This window comes from Octopus sinensis, linkage group LG19, assembly GCF_006345805.1.
Source record: "Octopus sinensis linkage group LG19, ASM634580v1, whole genome shotgun sequence".
NCBI lineage: Eukaryota > Metazoa > Mollusca > Cephalopoda > Octopoda > Octopodidae > Octopus > Octopus sinensis.
Genome location: NC_043015.1, coordinates 51,254,032 through 51,273,545, shown reverse-complemented (window position 1 = coordinate 51,273,545; position 19,514 = coordinate 51,254,032). Strand labels below are relative to the sequence as shown.

At 38.2% G+C, this 19,514-nt stretch overlaps 1 protein-coding gene across 1 annotated transcript in view; it reads right to left on the bottom strand.

Annotated features, from left to right (window-relative positions):
- LOC115222227 (intraflagellar transport protein 80 homolog) overlaps window positions 1–19,514 on the bottom strand; it is a 522,946-nt gene that overhangs the window by 208,546 nt on the left and 294,886 nt on the right. Inside the window, exon 14 of the mRNA XM_029792388.2 lies at window positions 13,150–13,297. Coding sequence (XP_029648248.1) covers window positions 13,150–13,297 — 148 coding nt within the window. The remainder of the gene's footprint in view (window positions 1–13,149; window positions 13,298–19,514) is intronic.

Here is a 19,514-nt window from a genome sequence, read left to right as displayed (position 1 = left end):
TAGCCTCAGGCTGACCAAAGCCTTGTGAGTGGATTTCGTAGAAGGAAACTAGAAGAAGCCCATCATATATATATTATATATGTATGTATGTATATGTATATGTATATATTTGAGCATGTGTGTGTCTATGTTTGTCTTCCCCACCATCACTTGACAATCGATGCTGGTGTGTTTATGTACCCATAAATTAGTGGTTCGGCAATTACTAGACTTATAAAGAATAAGTCTAGGGGTCGATTTGTTCGACTAAAGGTAGGCTCCAGCTTGGCTGCAGTCAAATGACTGAAACAAGTAAAAGAATATAGGATGGGCTTCTTTCAGTTTCCATTTACTGAGACAACTCACAAGGTTTTGGTCAACTGAAAACTATGAGGGTGAGTGAAAAAGTAATGCCATTTTGTTTAGGACAGGTACAATTACCAGCACAGGAACATGTATCATACATCAAAATGAAGCTGGTACTCTGTGGATCACATCCCTACTTCTCAACATAGTCACCTTTTCTCTAACAACGTTGCACCTTTGAATGAGAGCATGTATTCCTGCTCCGTAAAATTCTGTTGACTGTTCTTTGAGCCACTTCTTCACTACAGTTTTCACTTTCTTGTCATTGGAATAATGTTTGCCTCTCAAACCCTCTTTCGTGGCACCGAAGAGATGATAGTCTGAAGGCACTAAATCATAACATATAACTGTCGACCAAGTGAGGCATCCTATACGGGACAGTGCTACTGGCGTTTATAGCCCCTGGAAGATACCTCTTCCAGCTGGCTAACGATACACATTCTGTGTAATTTCCTGAGTTTTTGAGCCAAGGGCACTGTGTGTGCGCATGCATGCTTGTGTGTGCACATGCATGCATGTGTGCATGTGTGTGTGTGCGCACATGCAAGAATACAGGCATGTTTTCACTTCCTTGTCACTGTGCCTCTGAAACGCTCTTTCATGGGGCCGAAGAGATGATAGTCTGAAGGTGCTAAATCTGGTGATGAGGAAGTGAAAACTGTAGTGAAGAAGTGGCTCAAAGAACAGTCAACAGAATTTTATGGGGCAACGATACATGCTCTCATTCGAAGGTGGAACATTGCTATTGAGAGAAACGGTGACTATGTTGAGAAGTAGGGATGTTACCCACAGAGGACCAGCTTCATTTTGATCTATGATACATGTTCCTGTGTTAGTAATTATACCTGTCCTAAACAAAATGGCATTACTTTTTGACTCACCCTCATATAATAGAAAACATTTGCCTATGGTACCACACAGTGGGACTGATCCTGATACCATGTAGCTAGTAAGCAAATTTCTTAACCACCCAGCCCACATCTGTACCTACGAATATGGTAAAATAATCTAAGATGGAATGACATTCTTATAATTTTTAGAAACATCCCAGCATGGAGATAGAAGAGAAAAAAAAACAAATAAGAAAAAAAGCAAAGTTCCATAGCAGAAAGGGAAACTATGCAAAGATTATGCAATGTATAGCAGCATATTATGGAATGGTAAAAAAAAATGTTCTTGTAGTCGCATGTAAAAAAAAAAAATGCAACAGAATTGCTTTTTTGATAATAGAATTGCTCAGACATTCACAAATGATGCTGTTAAAGATTTGTCTTAATTCCAAAGTAGGAACCAGTCACATAATACCATGTAATAATAACACAACAGCATCGTTATCAATACCAATAAACAATTAATAATTTAATAGCCATTTCCACTTACGCAGCCAACACAGTGTTGGTTTCTACCAATAGTGTAGGTCATATTTCATATTTTATATGGTTTGTTTTTTTTTGAGATAATAGAATGCTGAAGAAGACTAATATTTGTAATGTAACCAAAGTCATTAATTTGGTTGGAAAGACGCTAAAAGCCTGTTTCCATTATCTATCCCGCATCAGTATAATCAACTAACCCCCTAACCCATTACCCTCGAAATTATTGGCCTTGTGCCTAAATTAGAAGCCATTATCTTTATGGCCATCGTCCTCAGCCTCACCGATTATTAAGCAACAGCGTTAGATGAGTCTGTGTGTCTGTGAGTCTGCAAGACAACACCTCTTTAATAAGCTATTAAATTAAGGAAGCAAATTTAAAAAGAAATTAAATAGACTATGTCTGACAGAGTTTATGTATACATGCATGCATGTGTGTGTGCTTGTACATATGTGTACATATATACATATATGTGTATGTGTATCTGTAGATATATACATAGTGTGCATGTGTGTGTATGTGTGTGCATATGTGTGTGTATATATAATATATATATATATATATATATAATATATATATATACATATATATATATACATATATATATATATACATATAATATATGCTCAATATAAAATAGTGTAGATTTAGACACAAGAGAAATTGCCTATAACAGGTAATTTTACACGCTAGAAGAAGTACCAAAATGACCAAAACCACATGTTGTTATTGACTTTTTATACATGCTAGGCCACTGGTAGTGAAATTTCTAAAAATATTCAGTACCCTATATATTTTTACGCATATATATATATATATATATATATACATGCACATATATGTGTGTAAACAGACAGACTGATATACACATAGATTTATGGTCAGTTAGACAGATTGAAAGATGGTTAGATAGACAAATATACATGTGTGTGTATGTATGTGTGCATGTGACATTCACTGGAGTGATTTCGTCACAAACATTGAAGTCTTGGAGCGGGCCGAGATCCCCAGCATTGAAGCCATGCTACTGAAGTACCAGCTCCAATGGGCAGGGCATGTCTCCAGAATGGAGAACCATCGCCTTCCAAAGATTGCCCTGTTTGGCGAACTCTCCACCGGCCACCGAGTGAGAGGAGCTCCGAGGAAGCGCTACAAAGACTGCCTCAAGAAGTCTCTAACAGTATGTCATATTAACCACCAATGCTGGTCAGACCTGGCTGCGGACCGTGATGTCCGGCGCCACACATCTTCAACGCAGTCAGCAAGTTTGAGGAACAAAGAAGAGACGCACTTAAAGACAAGAGATGCAGGAGGAAGGCACGAGCCACTTCTGACACCACACCGGATGTTACCGTCGTCTGTGGACACTGCTCACAGTCATGCCTTTCCCATACTGGACTTGTCAGTCATGAGCGTGCATGCATGTGACGTGGACAGCCTTCCTGATCTTCATTCGTGAATCCAAGCCATGCTATGCTATGCTATATATATATCACGTGATCACGTGACCGACCAGACTATCAGATGTTGTTATACATCACTGGTCACAATGCGTTCGCATTGTTTTAGCCTTCGCATGATGCCACCTCGCTGGCTAAGAGAGCAGGCCAACAGAAGAAAGAGTGGGAGAAAGAGTGATGAAAGAGTACAGCAGGGATCACCACCCCCTGCCGGAGTGTCGTGGAGCTTTTAGGTGTTTTCGCTCATAACACTCACAACGCCCGGTCTGGAAATTGAAACCGCGATCCTGCGACCGCGAGTCCACTGCTCTAACCACTGGGCCATTGCGCCTCCACATATATATGCTATGCTATGCTATGCTATATATATATATATATATATATATTATATATATATATTATATATATACATACATGCATATATGGGTACAGGTCATCACCAACAGTGCAAATAATAGAGGTCTTGGTCCCCATAAATTACAGACATCACTAAATATATCCCCAATGGTTGTTATTTTTTTTTTTTATAACATAATAGGTTAGATAGGATGATGTCTATATTACAATAACCAATAATATGTTGCAGTGGAGGCGCAATGGCCCAGTGGTTAGGGCAGCGGACTCGTGGTCGTAGGATCACGGTTTTGATTCCCAGACCGGGCGTTGTGAGTGTTTATTGAGCAAAAACACCTAAAGCTCCACGAGGCTCCGGCAGGGATGGTGGTGATCCCTGCTGTACTCTTTCACCACAACTTTCTCTCACTCTTACTTCCTGTTTCTGTTGTACCTGTATTCCAAAAGGCCGGCCTTGTCACTCTCTGTGTCACGCTGAATATCCCCGAGAACTACGTTAAGAGTACACGTGTCTGTGGAGTGCTCAGCCACTTACACATTAATTTCATGAGCAGGCTGTTCCGTTGATCGGATCAACCGGAACCCTCTTTGTCGTAACCGATGGAGTGCTTCCAAATATGTTGTACAATTCTAACCTCTTATCACCTGGATACAAAGTCACCTCCATCTATACTATTCCCTACCTCAGTTGAGGGGGGTCTTGTCTTGCAAGTTACTTGGTGACCTCATCGGTGCTGGTGCCACATAAAAAGGGCTGAGTATATTCTGTAAAGTTGTTCGCATTAGAAAGGGCACAGTCTTCTGGCTCTCCAGATTCTGTCAAATTGTCCAAATTATTCCAACAAGTAAAACTGAAGCTGGATAACAATGATGATGGCAATGATAGTGATACATATATGTATATTATATGCATGTACACACACATACATATATGTGATTTTGTATGCATGCACACACCCACACACCTAAAGTTACAATGTATTCACCTTGCCACTCATATCTGCACACATACACACATAATTATATATATATATATATATATGTTGCCTACCAGCCACATGGTCCTGGGTTCAGTCCTACTGGATGGCACCTTGGACAAGTGTCTTCTAGTATAGCCTCAGGCCGACCAAAGCCTTGTGAGTGGATTTGGTAGACGGAAACTGAAAGAAGCCCATTGTGTGTGTGTGTGCGATACCTCCACCATTGCTTGACAACTGATGGTTGTGTGTTTACATCCCCACAACTTAGTGGTTCGGCAAAAGAGACCGATAGATTAAGTACTAGGCTTACAAAGAATAAGTCCTGGGGTCGATTTGCTCAACTGAAGGCGGTGCTCCAGCATGGCCGCAGTCAAATGAGTGAAACAAGTAAAAGAGTAAATGAATAAAACAATATATGCATACATACATACATATATATATATATACATATATATATATATATATATACACACACACACATCTGTACGTATCTGTTATGTGCCAACAAAACTATTAGAACACACACACACACACACACCACACATTGCAACATTATGATTATAGAAGGAGATGGAGGAGGAGAAAGATGGGAGAAAAGGGGGAAAAGAAGAATAAGTAGAACAGAAAGAAAGAAAGAAAGATAAATAGATAGATAGACAGAAAGAAGCAGAATTCAACACAATGCATGGAACGGTTAAGTCGATATGCACTAAGTACTAAAGTTGACGGACAACAGAAGCAGCTCATTAATTCCGTACCTCGGGCCGAATATGAAATAGGTGTTAAGCTTCAATAATTATCTGACCTGTTGTGATGCTGACCACTGAAGGAGAAAGCAGGCCGCAAGTGGAATGAAAGATGATAACAGTTGAAAACAAAAAGCTTAGACAGACAATTTATGAATTACTTTCCACCAAAGCAAATTCTTTGGTTTTTGTGACGGGTCAACTGTTACTGGACACACAAACTATTTCTGCCGTTATTTTGGCATATTTCCTAATAAGGTCTCCGTTTTCCTGCCCTTCGTTCCAATACCATGCTAACATAAACATATCTAGTATCAGAGGGTTTCTGAAGCTGTTGAAATGTAACACGGAACTGTCACTGGCACCGTTTACCATATCAACAATGTAGAGGTGTCTGCAGCAGAAACATATAACATCTCAATTTTCTTATTTACAAACTTTTAGCTCTCTCTCTTTTCTCTTTACTCTTTTACTTGTTTCAGTCATTTGACTGCGGCCATGCTGGAGCACCGCCTTTAATCGAGCAACTCGACCCCGGGACTTATTCTTTTGTAAGCCTGGTACTTATTCTATCGGTCTCTTTTGCCGAACCGCTAAGTAACGGGGACATAAACACACCAGCATTGGTTGTCAACCAATGCTAGGGGGACAAACACAGATACACAAACACACACACACATATATATATACATATATACATATATACGACGGGCTTCTTTCAGTTTCCGTCTACCAAATCCACTCACAAGGCTTTGGTTGGCCCGAGGCTATAGTAGAAGACACTTGCCCAAGGTGCCACGCAGTGGGACTGACCCGGAACCATGTGGTTGGTAAACAAGCTACTTACCACACAGCCACTCCTGCGCCTTTGTTTTTAATTTTTGTATTCTTTGTAGTATTGTGTTTTTGGTGTTTCTTTTGTTTATCGTTATTCACTACCTTTTATGATTCCGTATGACATCATCATCATCGTTGTCATCCTCCTCCTCATCATCACCATCATCATCAACACCACCACCATCACCACCACTGCCAGCATCATCATCATCAGGAGGCGCAATGTCCCAGTGGTTAGGGCAGTGGACTCGTGGTCGGAGGATCGCGGTTTCGATTCCCAGACTGGGCGTTGTGTGTGTTTATTGAGCGAAAACACCTAAAGCTCCATGAGGCTCCAGCAGGGGATGGTGGCGATCCCTGTTGTACTCTTTCGCTCCAACTTTCTCCCACTCTTTCTTCCTGTTTCTTGTCCCCAACTTCCTACACAACTGCAGAGTCTGGATGCACATCTATCCATCCGTCAATGCTCTCGATGTCGGGGGTTGACCTGCTTTCTCTTTTGTGGGTCTTACGAATAGCAAAGGACCACATTTCAGATTTCTCCCTCAACAGACAATCCTGATGCGCAATCTTATGAGCTCTGGGATGAAGACCGCTTCGCTCAACAAACAAACAAACAAGCATTATCATCAATATCATCGTCGTTGTCATTTGACGCCTGTTTCCCATGTTGGCATAGGTTGGGCACTTTGATAGGAACTGACACGCTGCAGTGCTGCATCAGGCCTTGATGTCTACTCTGACATTTTGGCATGGTATTTATAGCTGCATGCCCTTCCTAATGCCAACCACTTCACAGTGCATACCATACTGGGTGCTTTTTACATGGCACCAGCATTAAAAAGACCACCAAAGTATAGACTGAAAGAGGGGAAAAGACCCCTCGACTGTACAGATGAGTAGCATTTGAAAGAGGGCTTCATGCTATGTATTAAAGGCTAGAATATAAGGGGACAAGCACAGGTGCCTTGCTTTAGAAGAGATACACGTGGGCCACTCAGAATGAAGGAAACACTTGAATTCATGTCTCAGATTTTCTTTTGCTCATAGTTTTTGTAGTTGTTGTTGTTGTTTAAATCTATGTCAGCTCTGATCAAAGTGACTTATGATACATTCCATTCCATCCCTGACCACACCGTCTATTATTTATCTTTTACCTTTTACTTGCTTCAGTTATTAGACCATGGTCATGCTACGGTACCACCTTGAAGAATTCTTATTCGAACGAACCGACCCTAGTAATTGCTTTTTTCTTTTTTTAGAGCCTGGTACTTATTCTATTAAACCGCTAAGTTATGGAGACATAAACACATCCAAAATCAGTTGCCAAGCAGAGTGGGGGACAAACACTGACACAAACACACACACACACATGATGGGTCTCTTTTAGTTGTTTCTGTCTACCAAATCCACTCACAAGGCTTAGGTTGGCCCAGAGCTAAGGTAGAAGACACTTTCCCAATGTGTCACACAATGGGACCTGAACCCAGAACCATGCAATTGGGAAGCAAAACACTTCTTACCACACAGCCACCCCTGCACCTACCACAATCTATAAGAGACTGCATCATTCTACACCACACCTCACCATTGATAGAATGAATGGTGAGGCAGGATTTGAGGAATAACCAGTCGTTTCTACTAACAAAGCAAGTGACTTCTTTGCAGCTTTCTCATTGTCTTGTAAGCAAAGAAAGAAAGAAAAGGTATTGGCGTTGTTACCTAGTTCTGCCACTCACTAAGAGGTCACAGATAGCTATTTCATGTCTCACATTTAGAACTCATCAATTTTCAACTAAGAAAAACACAGATAAGTTTTACACTTTATAAGTATCTTAACACGCTAGGTGAATGTCTAGAAACTCAAAGCCCAGTGTGGGAATCGATTAAATAAATTTAATCATGATAACAACACAAAAAGCTGATATAAAAATATATTCTCGTGTCTAATAAGAAATCTCAAGATCACAATAGCTCTCCATAGTCAAAATATTACTTTATGTAATATCAATGAGACCAAAAGTCTTAAAACTAATTTGCTTTGCCATTATTCTTTGACATTGTTTTTCGTGAAGCTATCAATCTCACACAGATTATCACAACGCTGACATCATGTTTTCGGAGAGATTTATTTCAATATAATTAAGAGCTATGGACCTCAAACGTCATCGTAAACAATACAGCCAATTTATACAACAGTCTTACATACATGGATACGCAGATACACCCCCCCCACACACACACACATATATATATATATAAAGATATCTCTCTCTACATCAATAGATGTCTATGATATGTCCTGATACTTGTAACTATATATAATTATGTACAAACATACACATATATATAACTGCAGACAAACAAACATCTACATTCACATACATATACATACATAGATACGTATATATATATATATATAAATATATCATTTTCAAATTTGTACATATATATACATATATATATAATATATATATATATATATATATATATATATATATATATATATATTATATATATATATATATATATATATATATATTTAGATAGATAGATAGATATATCTATATAAATCTATATATATACAAATTTGAAAATGATATACACACAAAAACACACACACACAAATACACCTCACAGTGGCACAAATAAACATACTATCATATGTGTGTGTGTGTGTGTTCTGCTGGTATATGAAATTATGTATGTCTCTCAGCGAACATTAAATCATGACTTCCTGTGTCTGTCTAACTTACTTGGGTGGGTGTGTGGGTGTGTGGGTGTGGCTTCATACTTTAGAAAATAAAATATTTGCAAACAAAAGAAGTATACACTGAGATACAGTTTTGTATGTATGTGTATATGTATGTATGCATGCATGTATATATGTATGTATGTGCATATGTATGTATGTGTATGTATGTATGTATGTATGCATGCATGTGTGTGTATGTATATGTGTATGTACATACATACATATGTGTATATGTATGTATTATGTGTGTGTGTGGGGGTTATTGTATGTATATATGTATGTATGCATGTGAGTATGTATGCATGTATGTGCATGTATGTATGTATGTGTGCATATATGTGTGTATGCGTATGTGTGTATGTATGTGTGTATGTATGTATGCATGCATGTGTGTATGTATGCCATTTTACAGTTAATTTCAAGATTTCTTGCCAATAGAGAAAGAACTGGTTTCTAACCTAGATCCAAGGTTCCTTCATCAACAGTGTATTTTTGTTTGTATGTATGTCTGCATGCATGTATGTATGTATATGTGCAGATTTGTATTCTCATGCATATAGTTGCATATCTAGATATGCTCAAACATATTTAAATGGTAAACGTCTGGCAAGCTTTACAGATTTTTACAGTTCCAGTGATGAATTGGATCTGTAGTCTTTGAATTACCTTTCTCCTTTCTGGTTTTGAGAAGCCTAATTTCTCAAGATTGGTATTTAGGCAGAGTGTTACATATCCCAGGGCCTCGATAATTACAGGTATAAACTTGAACTTGTAATCTGGATAGAGTACCTGCAGATTTCTCAATAGTTCAGCATAGATGTTCTCTTTTTCACTGATCTTCAGCTTTATGTTAACATCCGATAGACAGCTAATTTCCACAACTGTGCACAGTTTCTCGTCTCTATTCCAAATCATTATATCAGGTCTGTTTTGCTTACATTTTATTGAGATCTTCACTGGTAACGTTCCACCAGTATTTACTTTTTATTATGAGCGGGTATGGCTTTTACCATATTGTGAGATTTTAATTCCTTGTCCTTGGGATTATCCCACCGACAGATTTCATTATAGAGTGTCCTACCTACAATGTCATGTCTCATCAGCAGATAATCCTGTGATGACATTTTCGGTCAACTGTGTGTGTGTGTATGCATGTATGTATGCATGCATGCATGTATGTATGTGTGTATGTGTGTATATGTCTGTCTGCATGCATGCATGTATGTATGTATGCATGAGTGTGAGTGTGTATGTATGTGTGCATACAATTTTTTGCATGCATGCACTGGTAGACAGTGGCATTGCTGCATGGTCAATAAACTCATTTTGCAACCACATAGTTTCAGGTTCAGTCCCACTGTGCAGTATCCTGACCAAGTATCTTCCATTGCAGCTCCAGGCTGACCAATGCCTAGTGAATGATTTTGGTAGACGGAAACTATGTGGAAGCCCACATATTCTGCATATGTTTCAATATACGTATATATATATACATATATATATATATATATGAGATTAAAAAGTCAATAAAAGAAAATAGAGAAGAAAAATTAAAAAAGATGCTTGGTTCATTTTATTTGTATCACAATGAAAAAGTAATGCAAATTAAAAGATTAAAAGATATACCTATAAGAACAAGTATAAAAGGAACCGCATCAACAGAACAACCCCAAAATATCCAAAAAGATATTCTACATATGTTTCAATATAACAATATTTTTAAGGCAGACAGCTGGCAGAAACATTAGCATGCCAGGTGAAATGCTTAGCAGTATTTCATCAGTCTTTATGTTCTGATTTCAAATTCTGCCAAGGTTGACTTTGCTTTTCATCCTTTCGGGGTCACTAAATTAAGTACCAGTTGCATACTGGGGTTAGCGTTAGGGTTATTTTTCCTGTGTTTTTTTGTTTTTTTACTTAATTTTTGAGAGCAGTCGGGTTCATTTTTAGTATTCTCGTTTGTGAGAGCAGTCGAGTTTATTTCAGATATTCTCATTTTAAAAATCGTCTCTGGCTAATCATTGAGAGGACATTGGTGTTGCCTTGGCGGAGGTTTGCACTCTCTGAGTGCTCTTGTCTACATTGTTTTGAATTAATCAGGTATTGTCTTCATCATTTAGCGTCCGTTTTCCATGCTAGCATGGGTTGGACGGTTTAACTGGGGTCTGTGAAGCCGGAAGGCTTCATCAGGCCCAGTCAGATTTGGCAGTGTTTCTACGGCTGGATGCCCTTCCTAACACCAACCACTCCGTGAGTGTAGCTACAAAATTTCCATGATGTAACTAATTCATTTTTTGAATAACATTGTAGAGTAAACATGAGAGGCTGAATCTGATCAGTTAGAACAAGAAAAGAAGAACATTTCAGTCTGATATGGCCAGTTTAAACAGCATTAGCCTCAAGAATCTATTGAATCTTCTACAGACAAGCGTATAGAATTTACCATTTTGAAGTTGATGTGTATATTTCTAAAACAGACCAATGGAATCAGGTCTCACTAGGTGCTATCTTTCTTAATCATCACCATTATTCACCAAACATTACAATCTCCACAAATGTATTAATTGTTGCTTTAAATTACAGCTGATAGACTCGTAACTCGTTAGCATCACAGACCAAATACATTAACAGAAATTGCTAGCTCTCTCCAAATTCGAATGTTCCATAAACACATCTGCAGGAATTATCTTGTGTCATCTTATTAAATTATTATCAAACTTTCTCATACCATACATTACCAATTCTTTTAGAGTTTGCAGGTACGACATGTCATAAAGAATGATTCTCAGACACTTTGCAACATCCCCAAATATTTCATTCAACCATTAGACCCCAGGCGCCGGCATGACTGCAGGATTAAGAAGCTTGCTTTACAACCTCAGGTCCAATCCCGCTACATGGCACTTTAACACCTTGAGCAAGTGTCTTCTACTATAGCTCCATAATGACCAATGCCTTGTAGGTAAATTTAGCAGATGGAAACTGTAAGGAAGTAAGTCATCATCATCCTCATCATCGTTTAACGTCCGTTTTTGGTGCTAGCACGGGTTGGACGGTTCGACCGGGGTCTGGGAAGCCAGGAGGCTGCACCAGGTCCAGTCTGATCTGGCAGTGTTTCTACAGCTGGATGCCCTTCCTAACGCCAACCACTCTGTGAGTGTAGTAGGTGCTTTTTATGTGCCGCCGGCACAGGTGCCAGGGGAGGCTGGTAGCGGCCGCGATCAGTTGGTGCTTTTTACGTGCCACCGGCACAGAAACCAGTCAAGGTGGCGCTGGCATCGGCCACGTTTGGATGGTGCTTTTTACGTGCCACCAGCACAGGTATCACAATTACAATTTCCATTTGATATTTATTTTGATATATATATATTACATATATATATGTTCAATCCCACTGCATGGTACCTTGAGAAAGTGTCTTCTATTATAGCCCTATGTTGACCAATGCCTTGTGAGTAACTTCAGTAGATGGAAACTGTGAGGAAGCTTGTCATATATATATATATATATATATAAGGGTCTATAAAGGTCTTTGACTGTTATTTCTAGCAATATAGGTGCTACCCTACACCCTCAGCCACTGTTATTAAGAATTGAATTTTCCTTTTTGGTTTTATGTTGCAATCTAGCCTCTTTCTTTATGTTATATAAATTGTGTATATATATATATATATATATATATATATATATATATATATTAAGTATATATATATAATGTATGTATGTATAATATAATATATATATATATATAATATATATAATGTATGTATGTAGGTATTATATATATATAATATAATATATATATATATATATATGTATATATATATATATGTATGTATGTATATATCTATGTATATAATAATATATTTATATATATAACTATAATGTCTGTTCTATGATAGCTAATTTGGTAACATAGTATCTAATCTCCTTATTTGCCTTATTCACATTTCACAAATATTTGTCCTCATCTTGTTTGTTGTTAACACGTTTCAGCTGATATACCCTCCAGCCTTCATCAGGTGTCTTGGAGAAATTTCGAACCTGGGGTTCTCATTCCTAAGGTATTTTTCGATGCTGTTGTTATTATTATTATTATTATTATTATTCGGGTCACTGCCTGGAATCAAACTCAGAATCTTGTATGTGCGTATGCATGTATGTACATATGTATGTATAAACATGTATGTATGTACATACCTATGTATGTATGTATGTCATTATTCAGTTTATTTCAAGATTTCTTGCCAATAGAGAAATAAAAAAAAAAAGAAAAGTATAAGAACTTGCAAAATTACCTGGTGTCCTTCTCTTCGATGACTTCTGGCAGGAGATCTTTGTCAACATAGATGGCATTAGGGTAGTAGTATATGAGAAAACGGTCGTCTGAGAGAGTAGCCAGCATGTTGCAAGAGTCGTTCCATGATAGTGACTGAACCATTGAGCCTGTAAAAGGGAAGAATTATGTTTCAGAAGTCAACGACCACTGACAGAATTATCAAAGAAAATAAGCGCCAGGTGGCGTTGATATAAACTGGTGTATTAGATCATCATCATCATCATCATTTGTTTAACGTCTGGTTTCCATGCTAGCATGGGTTGGACAGTTCGTCCGGGGCCTGAGAAACCAGGAGGCTGCACCAGGCGCCGGTCTGATCTGGCAGTGTTTCTACAGCTGGATGCCCTTCCTAACGCCAACCACTCTGTGAGTGTAGACATTTGAAGACAAAGAAAGAGGAAAAGAGAGAGATAAGAAAGAAAAGGAAAAACAAAGGAGGGGGTAAATCAGTAGATAGAGTAGGAGGGGTCGATAGGCCACATACCCTAGAACAAATGGTGAGCTCAGCCATACCCTGTGGTCGACCACAATGGCATTGCCCTAGAGAAGGGCCAGTGCTGTTTGCTGTAGCAGCCACTTTACTTCGCGGGGCTCATTTCCTTGACAGGCTGTCATTGACCCTATTTCCCAGAGGAAGTCAATAGTATGGGGACCCAGAATATTTAACATCTTGACGGTGACTGATACAAACTGACAGCAGCTAGTCAGGCAACCTGTTTGTTTCAATTTTTTTCTCTCCTCCTGTATCAGTAACATCTCCCATCTACTTTCTTGCAGTTTTGTAGTTTAACATCATCATTATCATCATCATCGTCATCATCAACAGCTTCATCATCATCACCCCCACAACCATCATCATCATCATCACCACCAACACCACCATCATTATCATCAGCATCACCATCATCGTCATCATCACTATCATCATCATAATCATCATCATCAAAATTATCATCACCAGGAGTGGCTGTGTGGTAAGTAGCTTGCTTACAAACCACATGGTTCCAGGTTCAGTCCCACTGCATGGCATCTTGGGCAAGTGTCTTCTACTATAGCCTCGGGCCGACCAAAGCCTCGTGAGTGGATTTGGTAGACGGAAACTGAAAGAAGCTCATCGTATATATGTAGATATATATATATATGTGTGTGTGTATGTGTATGTTTGTATGTCTGTGCTTTTCCCCACCAACATCGCTTGACAACAGATGGTGGTATGTTTACGTCCCCGTAACTTAGCGGTTCGGCAAAACAGACCGCTAGAACAAGTACTAGGCTTACAAAGAATAAGTCCTGGAGTCGATTTGCTCGACTAAAGGCGGTGCTCCAGCATGGCCGCAGTCAAATGACTGAAACCAGTAAAAGGGTAAAGGGTATCACAAACAATATGCATTTAAACTGATTTGATCATAATTTCTAATAAACACAACATATGACATGTCATCATTTTCTTAGTAAATTTACAGTGAAGATGAAAAAGAATACGAATTTTAGCAGAGAAGATGAAGACAATAACACATCCTTGTCTTGTTATAATTATTTTTCTACATATAATTATTATTCTCCAGGCTAATCACTCAAATAACCATCATTAATTAGTAAAGTAGAAATGAAATGCTGTTCAAATATTAATCAATAGCAAATATTTAAAGTAACCTGTTTGTTAAAGATGAGGTCAAATGCAAACAAAACTGATTAAGTTTTAACAGACGGTCAAATCAATACACATATATACACACATGTACACACACACATTCTCTTCCTCTTTCTCATATATATATATATGTATATATATAATATATATATATATATATATATATATATGTAATATATATATATATCTCATCATTTTAACATCCACTTTTCCATGCTTGGCTGGATCAGATGGAATTTAACCCTTTCGATACCAACCCGGCTGAAACCGCCTCTGGCTCTTGTTTTCAAAAATTCTGAATTAAAATCTTCCACCAAACCTTAGTCACAATTTATGTTCCTAACACTAGCTTAATGATAACTCAGTTATTTAACCAAATTCTTTGTTATATCTAAAATTGATTGACAGAACATCTCAACTGAAATATGGTAACAAAGGGGTTAAAATGTATAATAGAGAAACAATTCTTAACCCTTTCGATACCAACCTGGTTGAAACCACTTCTGGCTCTGTAGTACAAATGTCTTGTTTTCAAAAGTTCTGAATTAAAATCTTCCACCAAGCCTTAGTTACAAATTATGTTTCTAACACTAGCTTAATGATAACTAAGTTATTTTACTAAATTCTTTGTTATATTTAAAATTAATTGGAAGAAACACAGAGCATCTCAACAGAAATATGGCAACAAAAGAGTTAAGGGAGATCTTCTATGACAAGATGCCTCTCCTGTCACTAACCTTCACTGGTTTACAAGCAAGGTAATATTTCTCCATGGCCCAGACTTGTCCTCACAGAATACTAGAAATGAACGACACTGCTTCTATGACAGTGACACTCATTTACAACTATCAAATGATGGGAAGACAAGAAAACACACACACATGCAAAACATTATGCAACACCAGATATTTATTTATTATTTATTTATTCTACAAGAATATCTGTACAACTAAAATTACCCAAAATTTTAGCTGCAAGAATAGTAATGTAGCACAGTGATATTAAGCAGAATATTTGCTGTAGCCCAGCTTTTATACCAAGACAAAACAATTTACTTGATAACACTTCCAATCAGTTTAGATCAGAAGCTATGAGGGCCACAGTCTGATACTGCATCAGGGCATTTTATTATTATTATTGAGTGAGAGAGCAGTGCATGCCATCAAAGTGACACTGGGGTAAAATATACGAAACCCAATATACCCATCATGACTAACCGTCTGATAAAAGTACACCAGGCACATGCATCACAACCATTGTGCGCGACATGGTGATCTCAATATCAAGATAAACAGCACATGACCTTGCAGGTGGGCCCAGTTAGAATTTTCTTCAGGTGAGTAGCCCATTCCGCTCAAAAGGTCCCCGAATAAGGGTTGTTTAAGGATGTTGAACGAACCACCCATGTTTCCAGAGGTGAATTATTCAAACCCCAAAGAATCCCTCTCACACATGGCTATGATGCTCCCCACTACTTCTGCTCGTGATCAGAGATGCACATATCATCAGCCACTAGGGACATGCTCAACTGGTTATGGTCAAAACAACTGACAAGCAAATCTGTGGTATTGAGCAGATATTTGCTGTAGCCCATCTTTTATACCAAGACAAAACAATGTACATGATAACACTTCCAATCAGTTATGTCAGAAGCCATGAGAGCTTATTAATATTATTATTATCATTATTATTATTACTATTATTATTATTATTATTATTATTATTATTATTATTATCATCATCATCATTATTGTGGTGGTTAAGCCTGAGAATCATGCTAACAGAAACAGCTGTAAGTTGGGATGCTGACATTTTGTGATTAATTAATAAATGATAATTTATGTAAATCAATTTTTATTCATCCTTTTTTGTATTCACTAGTTGTAGAAGCAGTTACTCTTTTTAGTCTTTTACTTGTTTCAGTCATTTGACTGTGACCATGCTGGAGCACCGCCTTTAGTCGAGCAAATCAACCCCAGGACTTATTCTTTAAGCCTAGTACTTATTCTATTGGTCTCCTTTGCCGAACCGCATTAGTTGTCAAGTGATGTCGGGGGGACAAACACAGTCACACAAACACACATACACACACACACACACACATATATACATATATACGACAGGCTTCTTTCATTTTCTGTCTACCAAATCCACTCACAAGGCTTTGGTCGGCCCAGGCTATAGTAGAAGACACTTGCCCAAGGTGCCACACAGTTGGACTGAACTCAGAACCATGTGGTTGGTAAGCAAGCTACTTACCACACAGCCACTCCTACGCCTATTAGTCTTCTTCATTAGTCTTATGTCTTGTCTAAAGGGACCAAAACTTCTGGCGGTTAACTGTGCTTGAGAAAACATGTAAAGCTAAGAAAAATCATGGCTGCCTATGCATACAGGCATGTTCTTTACATCCCTCTCTCAGCCAAGAGAACCTAGCCTTCAGGGTTTGCAGGTGCTGGTGCCATGCAAAAGTACCCATGCTGGTGCCACATAAAAGCGCCATGCCAGTATCACGTAAAAGGTGACTGTGCCAGCACCATGTGAGAGCACCCAGTACACTCTGTAAGTTGATCAGTATTAGGAAGGGCATCTAGTCATATAAACCCTGGCAAAACAGACAAATGGGACCTGGACAGCCCTTGAGCTGGCCAACACCTATCAAACTGTCGAACCTATGCCAGCATGGAGAACAAACTTTAAAAGATGATGATGATGACATATTAATATCACGGACATGCCGCCTGGGTAGACAAGGTAGGTAGTGCCTACCCTGAGTAAAATAGATCAATATTAACATTTTCCTTTTACAACAAAATATGCACCTAATTCAATAAAATTATGAAGATTATTCTGATTACTATGCATAAAACACAAAATATTATATTTTTGTAGATTACTTAGGCATAATTCACCCCTGCTTTTCAATTTCTGTATTAAAACTATGCATAGTACAGCTGTAGTACACACGCTGCATACATTCCTACAACAATGTTTTCTTTATGTATTTTATTTATTTATGCATCCTTTTCCAGCCTAGCCAGGCTCATGGGCCCGGTTTCCTGGTTTCTCTGGCGTATGTGTTCCCCCCAGCTGGACGGGACACCAGTCCATTGCAGCATTACCTAAGAAACAGAAAGAATGAGAGAAAGTTGGGGCAAAAGAGTACAACAGGGGTTGCCAGCACCCCCTGCCAGAGCCTCGTGGACCTTTAGGTGTTTTTGCTCAATAAACACACACAACGCCCGGTCTGGGAATCAAAATCGCAATCCTCCGACCGCGAGTCCGCTGCCCTAACCACTGGGCCATTGCACCTCTGCTCTTTATGTATTACAAAGGCAGAATTACTTCTGCCTTCATATCAGTCATGCGCCTGTGTTTCGCCTATTTTTTGGGTGCGTTTGACTACATAAACGTCACCAACTGCCTACCCTGAGTAATTACTGACAGCACGTACGTGATATCTATGCATATTTGTGAATGTATATATACGTCTTTATATGTGTCGATTTTCAATCTTATTTTCAATAAAGGATAATGAAAGCTTTTAATTTAGACCAGCCTTTAGGCATTTAATTAGTTGAAATGAACAGAGGGATTAACATTTTCCCAAACAACGTCCAGCAATCAGTATTCTTAGAATTATTCTGAATCTATCTGATGCGATTCTGTTTCTAATTCAATTTCCTTTCCCCATTAAACACTAACACCTTGGTATGGAATTAAATGCTTCTTTTCTAACGTCTTATTTCAATAGAATAATTCCTCGACTTTCTTTAACCCTTTGGCATTCAGATCACTCTGTCAAAAGTATTGTTTCTTTATTCAAATCGGTTTCAATCAATCATGCATTGTTGGGTAGCTTCAAGATTTCAATGATGAGATCGTTTATATTGTAGGGTAGGTGTTAGAGGCTGAATCTGGTCAGTTTCAACATTAAAACTGGTCAGAGATGGTCGATTTAAATACTAAAGAGTCAACGTGTTTTATTGCAGTGATTCTGCTTTTGCACATGGTACCAGGTTCAGTCCCACTGTGCAGCACCTTGAGCAAGTGTCTTCTACCATAGTCTTGTGCCAAACAAAGCCTTGTGAGTGGATTTGGCAGATGGAAACTGAAAGAAGCCCATCGTATATATATATATATATATATATATATATATATATATATATATATGGAAAAAAAGTCAAGGTAGAAAATGGTAAAATAATTTTATAAAAAACATCTCAGTATCAGTTTCGGTCATTGAGACATTTTCAACTCTAAGTATGGAAAACAATTAAATTTTTGTAAAATTAAATGAAAAGTATTTTTTTAAAATAGTTGCATGGTATTCAAACACAAGGGGTATTTTCCTTGTTTCTGCCTTGTGGGTTCAAGGTCGTTGTGTGTGTGTGTGTGTTTGTGTGTTTGTTCCCCCCCACACCATCGCTTGACAACTGATGTCGATGTGTTTACATCCCTGTAACTTAGCAGTTTGGCAAAAGAGAGTGATAGAATAAGTGCTAGGCTTACAATTAAAGGTGGTGCTCTAGCATGGCCAGGGTCAAATGACTGAAACAAGTAAAACAATAAAAAGAACTCCTTTAATCTGCATTTGTTTAGTCATGCTGAAGAATACTTGTTCCCATAAAATCTCAAAGACTTGTCCAATTGTTCCATCTTTCAATCAATAA